At 41.5% G+C, this 17,500-nt stretch overlaps 3 protein-coding genes across 3 annotated transcripts in view; 1 reads left to right on the top strand and 2 right to left on the bottom strand.

Annotated features, from left to right (window-relative positions):
* Nucleotides 1–5,452, bottom strand: part of LOC115826989 (solute carrier family 66 member 2) — a 35,088-nt gene extending 29,636 nt beyond the window's left edge. Inside the window, exons 1-3 of the mRNA XM_030790943.1 lie at nucleotides 5,408–5,452; nucleotides 2,343–2,604; nucleotides 1,891–2,024 (exon numbers count right to left, since the gene is read on the bottom strand). Coding sequence (XP_030646803.1) covers nucleotides 1,891–2,024; nucleotides 2,343–2,551 — 343 coding nt within the window. The 5' untranslated portion in view covers nucleotides 2,552–2,604; nucleotides 5,408–5,452. The remainder of the gene's footprint in view (nucleotides 1–1,890; nucleotides 2,025–2,342; nucleotides 2,605–5,407) is intronic.
* A 5,859-nt stretch (nucleotides 5,453–11,311) lies between these two features.
* On the top strand, nucleotides 11,312–14,116 carry hsbp1b (heat shock factor binding protein 1b). The gene is made up of 4 exons (XM_030790212.1): nucleotides 11,312–11,474; nucleotides 12,013–12,079; nucleotides 12,943–13,066; nucleotides 13,965–14,116. The coding sequence occupies exons 1-3, from the start codon at nucleotides 11,430–11,432 to the stop codon at nucleotides 13,062–13,064; spliced, it is 234 nt and encodes a 77-aa protein (XP_030646072.1). The 5' UTR covers nucleotides 11,312–11,429; the 3' UTR covers nucleotides 13,065–13,066; nucleotides 13,965–14,116.
* Nucleotides 14,117–15,260: 1,144 nt separating this feature from the next.
* Nucleotides 15,261–17,500, bottom strand: part of LOC115826677 (DNA topoisomerase I, mitochondrial) — a 31,324-nt gene continuing 29,084 nt past the window's right edge. The window contains 4 exon segments of the mRNA XM_075353618.1: nucleotides 15,261–15,363; nucleotides 15,875–16,024; nucleotides 16,154–16,248; nucleotides 16,411–16,538. Of these exon segments, the coding sequence (XP_075209733.1) occupies nucleotides 15,261–15,363; nucleotides 15,875–16,024; nucleotides 16,154–16,248; nucleotides 16,411–16,538 (476 nt within the window).

Raw genomic sequence — 17,500 nt, 5'->3', positions numbered from 1 at the left:
GTGCGCGTCCGCTGATGGAGGTTTTATGAGGACATGTGGCTGAGACCTGGGATGATTGCTGAGGGGCTAGAGCCTGTGATGGGTGGTGGTGGTGGTGGGTGGTGTGGGGGGGTAAATGGCCTTTTAGCCAGGGAGAAATGACCTGATGTCCTGGTCTATTCTGGGCTCCGTTCTGCCCACTCTCATCCACTGCCACTGTAACCTGATAGCCTGACTGCCCTTCAGGAGTTCCCACACAGTGAGGACCTCAGTTCCAAGAACTTCACGCCTTTCACAACTGCCCCAGAGAAACTTCTGTTGTTTAGTATATAATGGTTAATGGTAGGGCTGGCATGAAGAAAGTTAATCTCCAAATAGGGACAAAGAATGAAGAAGCTGAGGTAGCTGACTGGTTGTGAAGAGGCTTGAGGCTCTTATACAACGCAGACAAATGCAGGCCCAACATATCCATGTCCTGTGGTCAGTCAGCCAATGAGATGGCAGAGCAGGGCTGTGTTACACTCATGTTACACTCCGCTCCACACTCCGCAACAACACATGCATGTGCCTTCACACACGTGTACACACACATGTACACACACATGCGAACACACATGTACACACACACACACTCTCTAATACACACACATTCTCATTCTTCTTTTCTCCTAAGTTATGGATCCTATCAGATGTGACATACCTCTCACGTTCCTCTCACATACAGCGTATGGAAACCCACACACACACACACATACACACACTCAATATAATTTTATTCAAAACCAGGAGAACCAGTGGCAATAGCTCTTGAAAGGGCTTTAACATTTCCGTTCCAATCTGTCAGTGTGACAGGTGAATTAGAGCTCTGTCTGATACCACATTCCTTTTTCTAATTATTACAATATTATAAGATTTCATCAGCTCATTCCCCTTCCAGGCAGTGGACTCTTAAAAAAAGACTGACTGAGATAGACTCTCCTCTGCCCCCCTTGGAAAAAGCCAATCAACGCACCCCTGAATTTTCTATAAATCAGGACACAGGAGAGAACAAAGACTGTTAGTTGGAAGCAGTGTCCAGTTCAGCTTTCCTGAAAAAACCACCCAGCTTACACTCCTATTCAGTTCACAACACAAGACTAGATTAGTCCCCTCTACTAACATGTCTGTCACTCAGTCGGGCTAGATTCATAGAGATGCGAGGAGCTGGACTGGGTACACATCCGTTTAAAAATGTCCCATTCATTCCCAGCTTTCCATAGCAGGCCTTGTAATTCCATCAAAAGGAGCATCCTTCAGTTCACGGAGCCTCAGGCATGAACACACAGCAGGCCTGCTAACATGGTAATCATAAACAGAGAGAGAAGAATGCCTCTAATCACAGGACTCCATAAAATACAGAACGGGGGACAATGACAAGAATGTGTGTGTGTGTGTGTGTGACTGAGAGTGAGTGAGTGAGTGAGTGAGTGACCGTGTGTGTGTGTGTGTGTGTGTGTGTGTGTGTGAGAGAGAGAGAGAGGGAGAGGGAAAGCGAGAGACAGAGAAATCGAAGAGAACTCTAATCTGCTTCTGAATCATGCCTTTCCCAATAGCACCCTCTTTTGGCAAAGCTTGGATGTAGAACTGCTGAATACACAGTTTCAACACAGTGCAAACAGTGGAGACATAGGAACATGACATATCATACTCAGCACCTCTACACAAAACACAGACAGATAATCTCTACACTCAACCAACTGTCAGCGACAACAATGCATTAAATCAAGACTTCACTTCAGTAATTACTCCACATCATAAACACAATGCCACTGTGGTTTCTGATTATTCTTCATTTGACAGGTTAGTTCTTGATGAAGTCAGATGTGTGTTTGATAGCGTGTGACGTGCTGTTATTTGATGATGTGTGATTACCTGTGATGTGATGCTGTTTGGTGGAGACACGGTTGCTGTTCTGCATGGAGCAGCACAGGTGAAGCATGGCTAACATGGTCAGGATCATCACGACACTCTGGAGGAGTAGAGTCAGTTCAAACTGCTTCCCAATCCTGCACAAAATGACACCACCAACACAGAACACGTGTTACATCGCCAAAGCACCACCACATGTTAGCTCGCTTTCTCACAACAGCTTATGAACGACTTAGTAACACTCCAGTAATTACACAAAGAACCAAAGCACTACTAACACATCAAACTTCTTTTCTCTACATACGTGTAATTCTGGGCTGAAAATTGGCTTGAAAACAACTACTGTCTAACTTAAGGTTGACTTAAGGTAACAAGGCTGAACGAGTCAGTGAAACACACTGAACGTTCTTAAAATGTTTTGTCTTTGTGTTTCGGCGCTGTTCGTCCTCACTGACCAGAAAAATATGCGCAGTATGTTGGCAATGAGCAGGACCAAGCAGACACGGGTGGAGAAGCCCTCCGTGTTCCCGCTCTGCTGGATCTCCTGGTACTGAGGGATGTACGGCACGGCTCCTCCAAACACCATGACGCAGGAGGCCAGCCAGGAGAGCAGGGACCAGGAGCTCCCCATGTCCTCCTCCAGGTGCACATGTCCCTCATCCATGTCTGAGGAGTCTCTGATTTACCTTCACATGCAGGTCATCCTCAGGGATTATGCTGCAGAAACACACACACATACACACACACAGACAGACACAGACACACAGACAGACAGACAGACAGGCAGACAGACATAAACACACACACACACACACACACAGACACACACACACACCTCTTAGTTCAGTGTTCAACTAAACTGTTACATGCATGAGCATTTCACAGGAGTCAACAGTTAGACAATAACCAGATTTGTTTAGAATTCCAGAGGAAAACAGGAAGGGGATTACTTCTGCATCTGTAAACAATTTGACATTGGACTGCTTCAAACCAGGGCATCTGGTGTCCCCACTTTGAGGACAGTTTTACTCTCTCAAAACACAAGGAGACGGGAGCTATGGACTGGTCTAAGCTCAGATATGCAAACACAAAAAATAGCTTCTTCTTTTTTTCTCTCTAACTCAAAGAATTCTGATGACACTTCAAAATGTGCTCCCTTCAGAAAGACTTTCGATACATGAAACAGCTAAAAACACATTACATTTATTTTATGCAGCATTTCTTAACCTTTCATAACCCATCGCACTTCTTATTCACCAGCTTATCTACTACAACACTGACCTCTAATGAAACCACAGGAAAACCATTCAAAATGCTCGCAGTTTACCTCAACCCACAGGGCTGTGTTTCAGCAGATAAGACATAAGATGGTCTCCACACGCTGACCAAACAGATGTCTCCCAACGACAATGGGCCTGGTCAGAGAGTTCTAGAACGTTGAGCGTGTGCAGAGTTCCGATAGATTAGTCTGTTTTGTTCTGTTCATCTGGACATGCCAATCAAGGGGAAAATGTGCATGCTAGCATTGACCTCACTCATGTGTATACATGTGTTAAGGGTGGAGACATTCTTGACGGGATAAGAAGGCAAAGCCACAGCCAGGCTGATCCATCCCTCTTCTGTTCTATTGGCTACATGTTCTACAAGCTTCTTTTAGCTGTGTTGCCTGCTACTGGGACTGATTGGATTTGACTGAGAGCAAACACAAATTCATTTATGAGGATCAACACTCAGCCAAAACAATATGAGCAAATTTCAGAACCAACTTCAGTGAAATTGCACCGTGTTTTCAGGAAATGTTAAGCCAGAGAGATTTACCCAAGATGGATAAATGATATTGCAGATATACACTAAAAACTCTGTTGCCTTTGAAAAAGTAGCAATAGTGTGAGAATAGTGAGTGTGTGTGTGTGTGAGAGAGAGAGAGAGAGAGAGAGTGAGAGAGAGAGAGAGAGAGAGAGAGAGGCTGATAGAGAGGAGTTTTGAAATAAACAAACAAAAACCTGTGCTAACAATGAAAAAATGATCAGATGACAGTTTCATTATGTCTTTGTCTTTGAGGCATTTACGTAAATGTTTTAAAATGTGAAACAGAGTCAAACTTGACAAACATTGCTGAATACAGCTGCAGAATTCAAAACAGCAAAGACTTGCAGCAAACTATGAACAAAGTCTTTATGACAACTCTATTGCAATATCCTTTTATAACGAAACTAACAAACTGCCTGAGAACTCAGGAGTTTAACAAAGAGAGTTCTGAACAGTCATGTATCTAACCTATGTGTTTGGAAAACAGAGAGGCAATTGTGCACCATTCCAGCAGCGCTTCTAAAAGCCAAAGTTATGTCCGGTCTCAATGGCACAGTTCTCCCCTGGATTAGCCTAGCCCTGACACAGACAGGCAGAGAACGGAACAAATAATCCTATCTGTTTAAAGACGTATTTTGGTGCAACCAAGAAAGTCTTTAGTTCAGACAGGATTACTCTGAACAAACAATATTATAATTAAAAGTTGCATCTGATAAGAGCAACAATGCAGTTTTATCATGAACATCAATTAATGACTTTGCTGGCATGTTAAAATGTTAAGGCGTAGATTCATTTTTCCCACACATCTTGTCCAACGCGGGATGTAATGCGCAAAGGCACTGATAAAGCTACCACGGTAGTAGTAGCCTATTACGTAACTCTGGCATTCCGCATAGGGGTTGGGCTTTTCCTACACGCCTAAACCCATTCTTTGTTCCCAGATGTTTACATTTACACATACAGTGAACAGCCCGACAGCAGATCAAGACAAAAGTGTATCACTGGCATATTACACATGACCATAAGTCCGCTATACGCCTCCTTGGAAATTTTTAAAACCGCGGAGAGGACATTGACGAGACACTGAGGTCTTCTAGCAATATCAAATTCAGACTTGCGTGGGGCAGGGTAATCCCCCGAGAAATTGATCCGAATCCAAGAATAGCGTCTTCCATCCAGATCTTATGGGCACAGTAACAAACCACATGGCAGTATCGAAGTGGCCATGAGAAAATACCATTGTGAATTTGTCATCAAATCAATGACACAATCAGAACTTTTGTCAGCTACATCACACAGATTTCTCTATTAAACCAATTAAAGTCTTTATCTTTCAACGGACGTGCAGTGTCCACAGAACCATAAACTGCAGTGAAAAGCCCACGCACTCACTGGTGTATCTGTACTGTAGGAGGATCGATAAAGTTCTTTTCTTCATGTTAAATCTAATTCACATCGTTGAAAACGAGAGCTCAGGTAGCCTACAACAACATAGTACAACTCAAAACCTTATGTCAGATTCCTCCGTTTACTGGTCGCGACTTTGTTGTAACCGTCATCCGTCAGCCTAACTCTTGTTTTTCTTCAGGAATTTATGTTGTCCGTTAACTTGACTTTACCATCAAAAAGTTCATTCTCCAAACAATACAGAATGTTCTGTTAATATGTGCCAGTTGTTGGCGAAGTAACTTTACGGCGGACCTAACCTTACCTCCTGTCGAGAGACGACTCCAGTGACAACCAGTCTTCGGCGGTGGAAGTGGAGAATTTGCTAGTTAAACACTACTAGCGGTCCAGTGTGGGAGAAAGGCATATACACCACCTGCAGAAACATGTGAGGGTAGAAAACAGGAAATATTGAATCTTAAAGATAGGATATAGTTAATAATGAATCTGTCACCACTTGAAGTTTGGATTTTGAATATTTATTTTGCTCTGAGCCTCCCACTAACTCTGTCCAAACTTCACTGCATGTAACCTACACGATGTAATAGCATAATAGAGAAATTAAGAATTTTCGCATTGTAACTTTTGTAGATTTGATTAAGCAAAGTTAAAATGCATGTTAGATTCCTTTTGTGTTCTTTCAGAAGGCTCAGACCGACTTTTGACGCACCTCGGCAGTCGTGGGGTTTCTGAACCATAACACTCGGCTGACTGATTTTTGAGTTACTGAGCCAAATCAGTATTACTAATCAGTATGAGAACAAACTTGTTCAAAATGTTCCATGCCTGCAGCGTTCAGTATTTGTTCTGTAAATTCTGTCGGTGAGTTCAGCGTTCCCTCGCACCCCTCTCCCACACGTTTTTATTTATATATTTATTTTTTGCTTAATCTTTTTTTTTTTTTGCATAGGTATTGTTCTTACAGGGATCCACCTGCAATGAAATCATTTTGTCCGGATCACAGGTTATAAAGGGCATGCAGGGGATTTTGACCCGAGTCAGGCACACACCAGTCATGTGACCAGAAGGCTCTCCGAAAGTCATCGACAAGGTTATGTCGATATTTTTTGACTATCTTTCATCAATTGGATTACAAGAGGGCAATCTACCCGTTGTCGCATCTGATGCACTCTAGGGCTGTTTAATATTTAAATGTTTTGTTTAATATAAAACATCATTATAACCACAGTAAAACTCAAGATTTACAGCAGTAGTTAAATCCTGACATGTGACCTGTGAGAGAGCGTGAGAAAAAAGGAAGTGTTTGCTACCCTGATAGTATCGTTTGACAATGTGCATGAATTAAAACGACCAAAAGGTACAACTCGTCCCCTCTCTTCTTTGTGACATGGTCCTTGTTACAAAAATGTGTATATATTTACACACATTTGTACTACCATCATGGTTCAGTCAGACTGAATGTCATGCGGTTTAACAAGGACCAGTCATGAGGAGAAACAGTAACTCTCAGTAAGACCGTGTGGACTGAAATGTCACTCTTCTACTTTGTCCAGTTAATGTGCCATAAACCCCGAGTTCTCTGGTTCTCATGCTCTTGGAATGGTTCCTACTGAAGTTACCAGAGAAAGAATGTTTATTATCTTCCACTGTCTGGGCCACTGAGTATCTTATCTGTCTCCTCAATAGCAGGCTGGAACTCTACCTGGAACCTGCTTCTTTTTCACAGATGAGTTTTTAATTAGTCCCTCTACGCGCGCACACACACACACACACACACACGCACACCATGCTGTGGGTCACAGTCGACTTCTTTCAACATTTGAAACCTCTATGATGTCCCTGAACTTAATTTAGGCTTATTTTTTAATCATAGAACCACATGGAGACTAGTGATGTGGGTCTGAGTTTGTCCGGGAGGTAAAGTTTGTGTTGTGTGTGTGGATGCATGTTTGGATCATTATGAAAAGACATGGCACTGATCCACTAGGCCCAAAATGCCTGGGCCAATGCTGACCCTGGTTTGGAATCCAGATCCGTGTTGGTATTGTACCGTTGGGCCAAAAGACCCTTGGCCAAATACTTTTTGCTGTGTGGGATGGGAGCCAAAAGGTGGGTATATATAGACAGGCAAGCTGAACTATATACAGAGGGTTACTGCTAGTATGTGTACTCATAGATTTACAGAAGGTTACTGCTATAATGTGTACTAATATGTTTACAGAAGGTTACTGCTAATATGTGTGCTAATATGTTTACAGAATGTTACTGCTAATACTAATATATTTACAAAAGGTTACTGCTAATATATGTACTAATATGTTTACAGAAGGTTACTGCTAATATGTGTGCTAATATGTTTACAGAATGTTACTGCTAATACTAATATATTTACAAAAGGTTCCTGCTAATATATGTACTAATATGTTTACAGAAGGTTACTGCTAATATGTGCACTAATATGTTTACAAAAGGTTACTGCTAATATGTGTACTGATATGTTTACAGAAGGTTACTTCTAATATGTGTACTAATATGTTTACAGAATGTTATTACTATGTATACTAATATGTTTACAGAAGGTTACTGCTAATATGTGTACTAATATGTTTACAGAATGTTATTGCTAATCAGTGAACTAATATGTTTACAGAAGGTTACTTCTAATATGTGTACTAATATGTTTACAAAAGGTTACTGCTAATATGTGTACTGATATGTTTACAGAAGGTTACTTCTAATATGTGTACTAATATGTTTACAAAAGGTTACTGCTAATATGTGTACTGATATGTTTACAGGTTACTTCTAATATGTGTACTAATATGTTTACAGAATGTTATTAATATGTATACTAATATGTTTACAGAAGGTTACTGCTAATATGTGTACTAATATGTTTACAGAATGTTATTGCTAATCAGTGTACTAATATGTTTACAGAGGGCTACTGCTGATATGTATACAGAAGGGTGTTACTAACGTTTACAAATATATTGACAAAAGGCTACTGCTAATATGTGTACTAATATGTCTAGAGAAGCCTACCGCTGGTATGTATGCTAATATGCCTACAGAAGACTGCTGTGGTGTATAGGTCTGTCAGGGTGATGAAGACTAAGTTAAATCCACAGCTATCCCAATGGACCCAGAGCCCCAAAGAACCAGCTGCCATCAGGGTTCCTTGGGAGAAGTGGGCAGAGCATTTGACATGACTTGAGTCAGAGTGGACACATGGTGAAAACTGATGCCCATTCAGACATAAGAGAGAGAGAGAGATTCGGAGAATGAATATATACATAAATAAACTCTAGTGTCTAGTGTACCAGCATGTTCTGACTGTAAACACAGTCACTAAGTCACTTTCATAGATCTACCTCACTTTCATGGATCTACCCCAGCTGTATTTTTCTCTTGTTTTTTTTGGTCTCGTTTTCTTTATAAGATTCTTTTACTTATTTATATTGTCTTCCATATAAGATTTTTCTACTTATTTATATATTGTCTTTATTCACACTCGTCTGGTAACGGAGGATTAGCAAAGTAAGAATTTCATTGTACAGTGTAACTGCCTGTTATGCTGTGCACATGACGATAAAACTCTTGAATCTTGAATCTAAACACTTCACATCCATGTCTGTATTCAGCTTGTGTTAACTCAATTAGGAGCTCAGCAGATCTCCCACGGGCATCAAACAGATCAAAATTTTTCATGTAATCATAGACTGAGGATCCTGTTCACTCAAGTCGCTCTTCAGGACACCCGTATGAAATCAGACACCCAGAGGGCAAACTGCCTTCCCTCCAGAGGAACCTGTCAACGCCTCTAACACACAAACACTGTTTGGACAATCTGTGTTCTCAGGGCTTTCTTGATGAGAATCTCATTCCCACTGAAGTCTCCCCAGTTTGTTCCTCCTGTACATTCACCTTCCTGAACTTCACACTGTGATCCTTCTACTCACCAATCTCCATCAGCTCCGTATCCTCAACGTCCATCGCAGAAGAGATCTTGAGTCTGGATTTTGAGAGTTCATCTCCGCTACGACGGGGGGACAGTTCATTTGTTCCCAAACTCGCTGGGTTTCAATGAGCGTTTGCGCTTCGGCTCATTTCAGAATGATTTAGCACCAGTTAAAGTGTGGCCGCAAAAAAAAAAAAAAAAAAGTGATTGAAAAAAAAAATTGGGGGTGAAAATTAGAGGTGGATTGTTATGGCCACTTTTATTTCACAGAGTTCATAACTGTTTTACAACAATGTTAGGCGATGCAAGAAATTAAACAAATTACACGCGATGACCTCCAGAGTGATTAAAAAAGCTGTTTGGGCCATTTAAAAATGACTCTAGAATAATGAACACACACACATATACACACACACACACATATATATATATATACACACACACACACACGCACACACATATATTTTCGTCACATACTGATGGGCTAATTAAGGCCAGTTGTTACTTGTAAGAGAGAATGTGCTGCTGGACTGTCGCTAATTACTCTTCAACAAAACCAGCTACGTGCTTCAACTGGGGTACATATGAGGTCAGATAAAGTGGAAACAGAAAGTACTGCCCTTCTGCAGGGACTCAGCGGTCACGTGTGTTTCAGACGGGGAAAAAGGGCAGAGAGGGAGAGACAGTCTGTTTTTTCCTGTCTATGTCCAGACTGGTCTGACACCTGAAGGAGCTGCCACATAACCTGTACGATGGTCCCAAGCCACAGAAAACAGTGTTACGCACCGACCAGCAAAGACATATGCTTTCTGAAGTTAAAGTGTTTGAAGTATGAACTGCTAAATGATGAACTTAAACCATTATCACTTTCTTGTCGGTTTTCCCACATCCCAGGAGTGTCATAGCAACTGCATGCATGCGGTTAAGCATGTGAACATGACAGTTAATTACACCAGAAAAACATAGTGATCGTGGAGCCTAGTAGATCTTATAGCTGATCTGAAACAGTGATTTATCATTTAATCAGACTAAATCTCTGAATGTGAGTCCAGATATGACGTCATGGTCAATTCAAAATTATGCCGAGGCCAAGTCACATGTTGTGTAAATCAAATATTCGAAATGTCAGTGTTTGGATGATAGAGTGTGACGCTCACAATGTGAGCTAACAAAAAGAAGGAGCAGAAATTCATCTCCTCTCAACCAAAGCAGTTTTACAGAAATTGTGTGAGAGCGAGAGAAATGAGCTATTTTACCAGTATATCAGTGCGTTCCGGTAGAGTAGCTCACTACAAAAACAAACAACTCAAAATTGTTTATACACACCGAATATAAACAGATTAATAAGCCAAATGCACATAGCTTGTCCATAAGTGTAGGAAACGAGAGGCCAACAATTAATAAAAAAAAAAAATCCTTGACACAGCAGAGAGGAGCGGTTTGTGAGGAGTCAGGCGAACCAGTTTGGGCAGTCTGTTTAGGTAACAGGAGACAGTGTTTAGATGCTGCCGACATAGACATACAAGAACGTCAGACTTTGAAACGACTGAGAAGATCCAGTCACTCAAACCTTTCTTTGTAGTCTGACAGGGGCTGGGATTACTTCTGCTAGGTTCTTTGGCACCACGTTCAGAGGGGCAAAGTCAATTAGCGACAGCCTTCAGTTCGGTTCAGTGACCTCCTGCAAAATAAAAAGTTGCCTTTTTATGCTCATTTCGGTAACACTGCTCTGCTGTGCGGTTTACGACTGTTGTTATCTACATCCGAGGTCGTAGCCCCGTGGAGTATTATTATAAAACCCTGTGAGACAGCATACATGGAAGACAACGCCATCATTAAAACGTCTCTCTCTTGGAATCAGGAAGAATCAAAGACATATTCCAAGAAAATGAGACAAAAACCAAAAGAAAACATAAAGACGTATTACACGGAGGTTTAATCATTGGGGATGGACTCTAAACATTTGATATTTGTAGCATGGAGAATAATATCTGGATTCTGTTTCTGTGGTTATAATAAAAACAATGAAATAACTTTTGTCTAAATAACTTATTTGTTAACGGTTTGTTGATAATTCGGCATTTTATCTATACACAACTTTTCAGAAAAGGCGATATCGTTGTACCTCGTTGTTTATAGCACCCTTGTTGCATGCAGGAACTTAGTATGGAAAATTGGTTGGACCTTTTGCATCCGAACAAAACCCCATCATCTCGCGAGACCCATGTGCCACTTCGCGATTTCCTCATCAGCTGTTTGTTCGGGAACGCCAAGGCAAGCGAAGCAGAGGATATAAATTTTTATTGTATTCACTGAAAATCTACTGGTTTACTATTTTCTCGGCCCACCCGCGCACGTGAAAACAATGGCAGAGACGGATCCAAAATCAGTACAGGATCTTACCGCAGTGGTAAGTTTGAGTCAACGTTAAGAGCTGTCGGATGGGTGCAAATAGGCCTGTTAGTGTCCGAGAACCCTTTCCTAAATTATGTCGTCTTTTTTACCACTTAAAGAGTATTTACATGCTCCTCGAATGATCAAGTCGATAAAAATTACAAATGGTGCTTGAAAAATATACAACTGAGCGTTTCTGGTTTTTAAGCATGCCTACGTCTCAGATGACTCGGACTTTTGCAATTACAGTGTATTGCCCAATATCTGTTTATTTACAGATACAAATATCACGCGTTGTAATGGCTTATCACAGTCCAGCGTCTTGAAGCGTGTACAAAAACATGTAATCGTAATTGATTTCCATAATATTTATATCTAGAAACTTGCTAGTAGTTGATTTTATTATCGTGTGTATTTATGTTAGTGAACAGGACTAATCCAGCCGTTGACATATGCCATTGTATGAGCATTGCGTCCAGATTTAATATACGTGCTGTTGTAATCTGAACGAATGACTGGGATAATTCGTCTGTTTGTCTCGTTGCCCCGTTTAGGTACAAACGCTACTGCAGCAGATGCAAGACAAGTTCCAGACCATGTCTGACCAAATCATCGGAAGAAATATCCTAACCCAACTTTAACCCCAGTAACATACTGCAGACGTAGCTGTTTTGAAACATTAAGAATGAAAAAAAGGTTATGGCAAATATGTGGTTGTACGTACAGTCACTGATAAGCATGTTTTCATGTGGCAAACTTGTGTAACGTGGGGAAAATTACCCTGTCGTTGTACAGGAGTTGTTCTGCATTGACCTGATGTGAGCATGGCCTAAATGTCCAACATCAGTGTGCTATATGTGTCGTAATCATGGGAGGGTTCACATTCAGACACAGTCTTCATGTTAAACCTGTATAGAAGTTGACTTTGGAAGTACTGATTATTATTACTGATAACGATATTAATATTATTAGTTTGTGTTGTGGAAGTTTTGATGAGGACACATCATTTCGACAGCGCGAACACTTGTTGTGAGAGTAGCAGCCTGACGAAATCTGCGGTGGCATCTGCCACATGCAAATACTCGTGTAAGGAGCAGTTTGTTCAGGTCCACTTCTTGTCAGTGTGCTCTCTATGGATTGGGTTAGTGTGACACTCATCCATGACGCCAGTATTGAGCCTTATTTATGATTAATGTGGAAGGATATGGGTCAGCAGAGGTTTCTGCACGTTGGCTGTTACACGAGCCATTCTGTCATTGGCCATTCGTAACACTGTCAGATGAGATCTGATCTGAGGTCAGTGAAGATGCTTAGGTACTGTACATTTAACAGGCCCTAAACACACACACACACACACACACAGACTGACCCTTGATAAGTATGTTTGTCTCTTGGTAGGCTGTTTAGGAAATTTAGTAAAGAAAAGATCCATACAGAGTGTAGATCCTGTTCCGTCCTCGGTCTGCTCCTTAACCAAACCTTACTCGATGAGATGAGCACCAGGATTGACGACCTGGAGAAGAACATCGCCGACCTGATGACTCAGGCGGGAGTGGAGGAGGTAGAGGGAGAAAACAAGGTCAAAGAGGGAGAAGGTTCTTCATGAAGGTACAACATGGCTCCTGTCAACATTTTTACAAAACCAGAAGTGAACCAGTACTGACAATTTGGATTCTACCTCCATCAAGCACCTAATATCTGGCCTAAGATTGGAGTTTAAAATTAAACAGACACTTGTTCCTGCTGGTTGGTAGTGACGTTTCACGCAACCCAAATCGATTTTTTCTTTTAAATCTGTTATCAGTTGAATTCAATTCAATCAGAATTCAAAGTTTGCTCTCTGAACTCCAAATACTAAGATTGGACCAGTCTAAATGATGAAATTCTCATCTACACCACAACTGGTACAATTTGTCACTCAAATGCAATGTTTTATATTTGAAAATGAATCAGTTCACCTCTAGAAGGACTCGGAACCTGATTAAAAGGATATTTTATTTATAAGATGACGTATATTAGATGTACGCATGAATTATTTATGTGCAGTAAGTTCGACTGGCCTCTAAACTGTGATGTGTAAAGCTGGGTTGTCTCTTTCTCCCTGTGGACCTATGCTTAGCGTCACGGAATCTTTTTCAGTCCAAATACGACATTAGATGGCCCAGTTTTTTGTTCTAAGAGCCCGCTACCAGTTCATCGTTATTTTGTGGGCATTTAATCTATGACAAAAGTTCAGAAGCACTGTTTGGTTAGTGTGGTGTGACTGTTGCGTGGAAATGTTTCTTTCGAGAAACAGAGAGAAAACAGCCGTATCGTTTATGATGCAGTAAACCTGCAATGATTTAAACGTAGATACAGTTGAAACTGTAACACCACCTGAGTAAAACTGACCAGGATAGTATCATGGTATCTAATGGAAAACAGTGACAATAGTGAACTAAAGATCTCTCCTTTGACAGTATAGATGTTTCTGTGTGACTGATGTGAAATTCATTTCTCTTTTCAGGTAGTTTTGAGGGGGGGGGGGAGCTGAGGACGATTTCCTTCAGGAACTGCGAGCTTTTTTTTTTTTTCAAGAATAGTTACGAAATGTTTGGATTTGATGTGTTATTGTAAAGTGTTTTTTTTTAAAAAAAAAATATAAATATATTGACTTGAGCGAAGATGATCTGCTTGGATCGTTAAATTGTGACTGTACACTAACTCTTTTTTTTTTTTTTCTTCTGTAGTGATTATTATAAAAAAAAATCTTTTTAAACCCTCTTTAGTGGTGGCCAACGTACGAGTTGAGTCTGACGATACTGTAACACCATCCCTGCCACCTGTGCCAAGCTGACACCATTCCAATTTCAACTGAATTTCTGCTATTAAACTGGTTTCATAGAAAATGGTCGGTTTCTTAGTGTGATCGTTTTGGGATCTCTACACTAACGGTATTTGTGTAATAACTGTTCTGTTGGAGTGTTTTTTTTTTTCTTATTTTGTTTCCAAAGAGAGTGCCAAAGGTTGAGGAGGGGCCGAACACTGAATGTTAAAATCCATTTTGAATGGTTGATCTAGATTTCAGTCATGGCTAAGGAGAACGGTCTTTTAAAACAGCTGCTCTTTCTTAACTTGCAGCTTTAGTCATGTCACAAAGTTTGACTGAATCAAGTCGTCTTCTCTCTGCAGTGAGGAGAGAAAGTGGACACACACACACACAGTTAGTACGGATAAAGTGATCTGTGCCAATTTAGTCATGACATTGTTTTCAACTGAAGCACGTCCAGTCAAATCATGTCTGGTTAATGATGACAAGAAACTTTACACTACCCAAAAGTCTGTATTCAGTGTGTGTGTGTGTGTGTATGAAATATGACACACATTAATGAAGAGGGAAGATGAGAAATATAGAAGATGATATTATGTAGGTTGCAGAAAAAGTATCAAAACTATTTTTTTAATTAATGGAAAAGCTTTTCTTTTAAACTAGAAACTTTTATTTAAAATTCCTTAAAAAAGAACAAATACCCTCACACTTGATATAAAAGAGCTGAAACTTTAAAACATACAACTTTAAAACAGTGCAAACAGGACTAATGAATATGTGTGTATGAACACTCCTGATATTTACAAACAGGACAAATGAATATGTGTATGAACACTCCTGATATTTACAAAGTCATCAACAATTTCACAGTAAAAACATCAATGTGACAAACAAACAGAACCAGCCCCCAGGTCATAAGGTGAGTGGACACCCACACGACACTGGTTTAGAAGACAAAGTCATACGGTGAGGTGGACCCCAGATGACACTGGTTTAAAAGACAAAGTCCAGTTCCGTCATGTCGATGGCCCAGGCAAACTTGTCCCTCTGAGATTTGTTATAGATTTTATCCAGTGGCACCTCCATGTTCTTACACCTGCCACACAGAAATGCAGCAAACACACAGAACATACTCCAAATGCATTCGCTTGTCAGGAGAGGGAGAAGACTGAAAAAATAACTCCCACTGGACAAAATGAGTGGTTTGGCCCTATTGTGCGTGAATGTGTGTGTGTGTGTGTGTGTACTATGTACTGGTATCCTTCCAGGGACCGAAAGTCCCCAGTAAGATAGCTTAGTCTGACAAAAGTGCCTGGTGGGGACCAAATGCTAGGAGAACAATGTTTTTCAACACTATATTTCTGATAAAACAAAAAGTGTCAAAACATTTTTTTGGTTAAGATTAAGGTTAGGGTTAGGGTTAGGGATAGATTAGTATTCTTTAGTTACAGGACAATGGGAGTCAATGGGAGGTCCCCACTAGGATATGAACACAAATGTGTGTGTGTGTCTGTGTGTGTGTGTCTGTCTATGTGTATGTCTGTCTATGTGTATGTGTATGTGTGTGTGTATGTGTGTGTGTCTGTGTGTGTGTGCGCGAGGCCCACCATGCCACGCTGATGCGTGGGTCCAGGTAGTTGAGTTTGGAGGTGCCCAGAGCGATCTGTTTGTTCTCCTCCCTGTCTGTGGCCTGAAGCTCCATCTTCAGTAACTGCTCCTCAATCCGCGCAACCGCTTTCTTCTTCCTCTCCACCGTGCTGAAACACACACACACACACACACACACACACACACACACACTTCACTTCTCCTCTCCAAGGACACACCATCCCAGCCTTTTCTAAAGAACTCCTAATATAACGCTGCTCCATGTGTCCAGTGCTTACGTCAGTGGCTTGTTATCAGAACTTCCTCTGGCCTCTTTCTTGGCCTGTTTCAGCTCAGACTTGGCCAAGGTCAGTTGCTCCTTCTTACTTTCAATCTGCAGCAAGACAAAGAGAATAAAAGAGAAAAAAAAAGGGGGGGGGGGGGGGGGGGGTGTTTGATTTGTCTTTTCCCCCCCACATTGAATGATCTCCCTTCTTTTCTTTCTCGGAGTCTTACGCTGTGCTCCACCTGACCTCTAGCCGCCTCCTGTCCTTACCTTGGTCTGCAGGTTGGCCATGGACTGCTCGAAGGTCTTTGGCGGCGCCCGCTGGTGGTTACAGAGTACTGCAACCGCCCTGTTGGCCCTGTTGTAAGAGAGGAGCTTCTCTGCCGGGTTATCAGACACTGTAACAGATGAGACACACATTTATACATGTGCACCTACTCTGCCACACACGCGCCAGCAACAGTTTCTGAGTGTCTGAGCCCGAGGGGTAGAAGAGAGAGAGAGAGAGTGTTTGGGGGAGTGGAGAGAGAGACAAACAGTGTGCGAGTGTGTGTGAGAGACACAACAAGAGAGAGAGAGTGTGTGTGTGTGTGTGTGTGTGTGTGAGAGTGAGAGAGAGAGGACAAAACAGGGGGAAGCATGCGGGGCAGCAGAGAGTTGCTGGTGGAGCCTGAGTTCACGCTGGGCTGATTTAATGAGCTATGGCTCTGAGAACAGTAAACAGATTTAGTCTCTGTGGTAATTCATAACCACTGACACCTCTATTACTGTCACAGATAAAGCATGCAGAGACCATAACACTGTCACACTGTCACACAGTCACAGAACAACACTTACCACGCAGAGATTACAACAGTGCCACAGGGTAGAAAACCACTCTTCCTCTCTCTCTCGCACACACACACCATGCTGAGATTACAACACAGGGACAACGTGGAGAGTTACACACACACACACACACACACACACACACACACACACACAATGAGAGAAAGAGGGATTCTGTGATAGGGATAGAGAGAGAGAGAGAGAGAGAGAGAGAGAGAGAGAGATAGAGAAAGAGAGAGCGAGAGCTCACCATGCTCAGATAACCACACAGACACACAGTGTAGACCCAAATACACACGGGCGGTTCAGACAAGCATTCTTCACTTCTCCTTTCATAATCAACTGCCTCTCCACTGTGTCTCACCCAGAGAACCACTCACCCAGAGTACCAGAGTAATACTCCATTTTACACCTGAGGTATTGTAAACAGACCTCCGGGTGATGGCTGTAACTCTACACATTATTACATGAACATCTTAAGTCATTAAAGTCATCTGGTCTCCATGGTGACCCCACTGTGGTGACTGAGGGG

This window comes from Chanos chanos, chromosome 13 (assembly GCF_902362185.1).
Source record: "Chanos chanos chromosome 13, fChaCha1.1, whole genome shotgun sequence".
Lineage (NCBI taxonomy): Eukaryota > Metazoa > Chordata > Actinopteri > Gonorynchiformes > Chanidae > Chanos > Chanos chanos.
The sequence above is the reverse complement of the archived record's forward strand: the minus strand, read 5'-3'. Positions and strand labels throughout refer to the sequence as shown.

Bases quoted from the DNA above. Each gene is read 5' to 3' on its own strand.
- hsbp1b (XM_030790212.1), top strand. From the start codon at position 11,430: ATGGCAGAGACGGATCCAAAATCAGTACAGGATCTTACCGCAGTG. The intron at 11,475-12,012 runs GTAAGTTTGAGT...TGCCCCGTTTAG, and splicing joins TACAGGATCTTACCGCAGTG to GTACAAACGCTACTGCAGCA. The intron at 12,080-12,942 runs ATATCCTAACCC...ACCAAACCTTAC, and splicing joins TGACCAAATCATCGGAAGAA to TCGATGAGATGAGCACCAGG.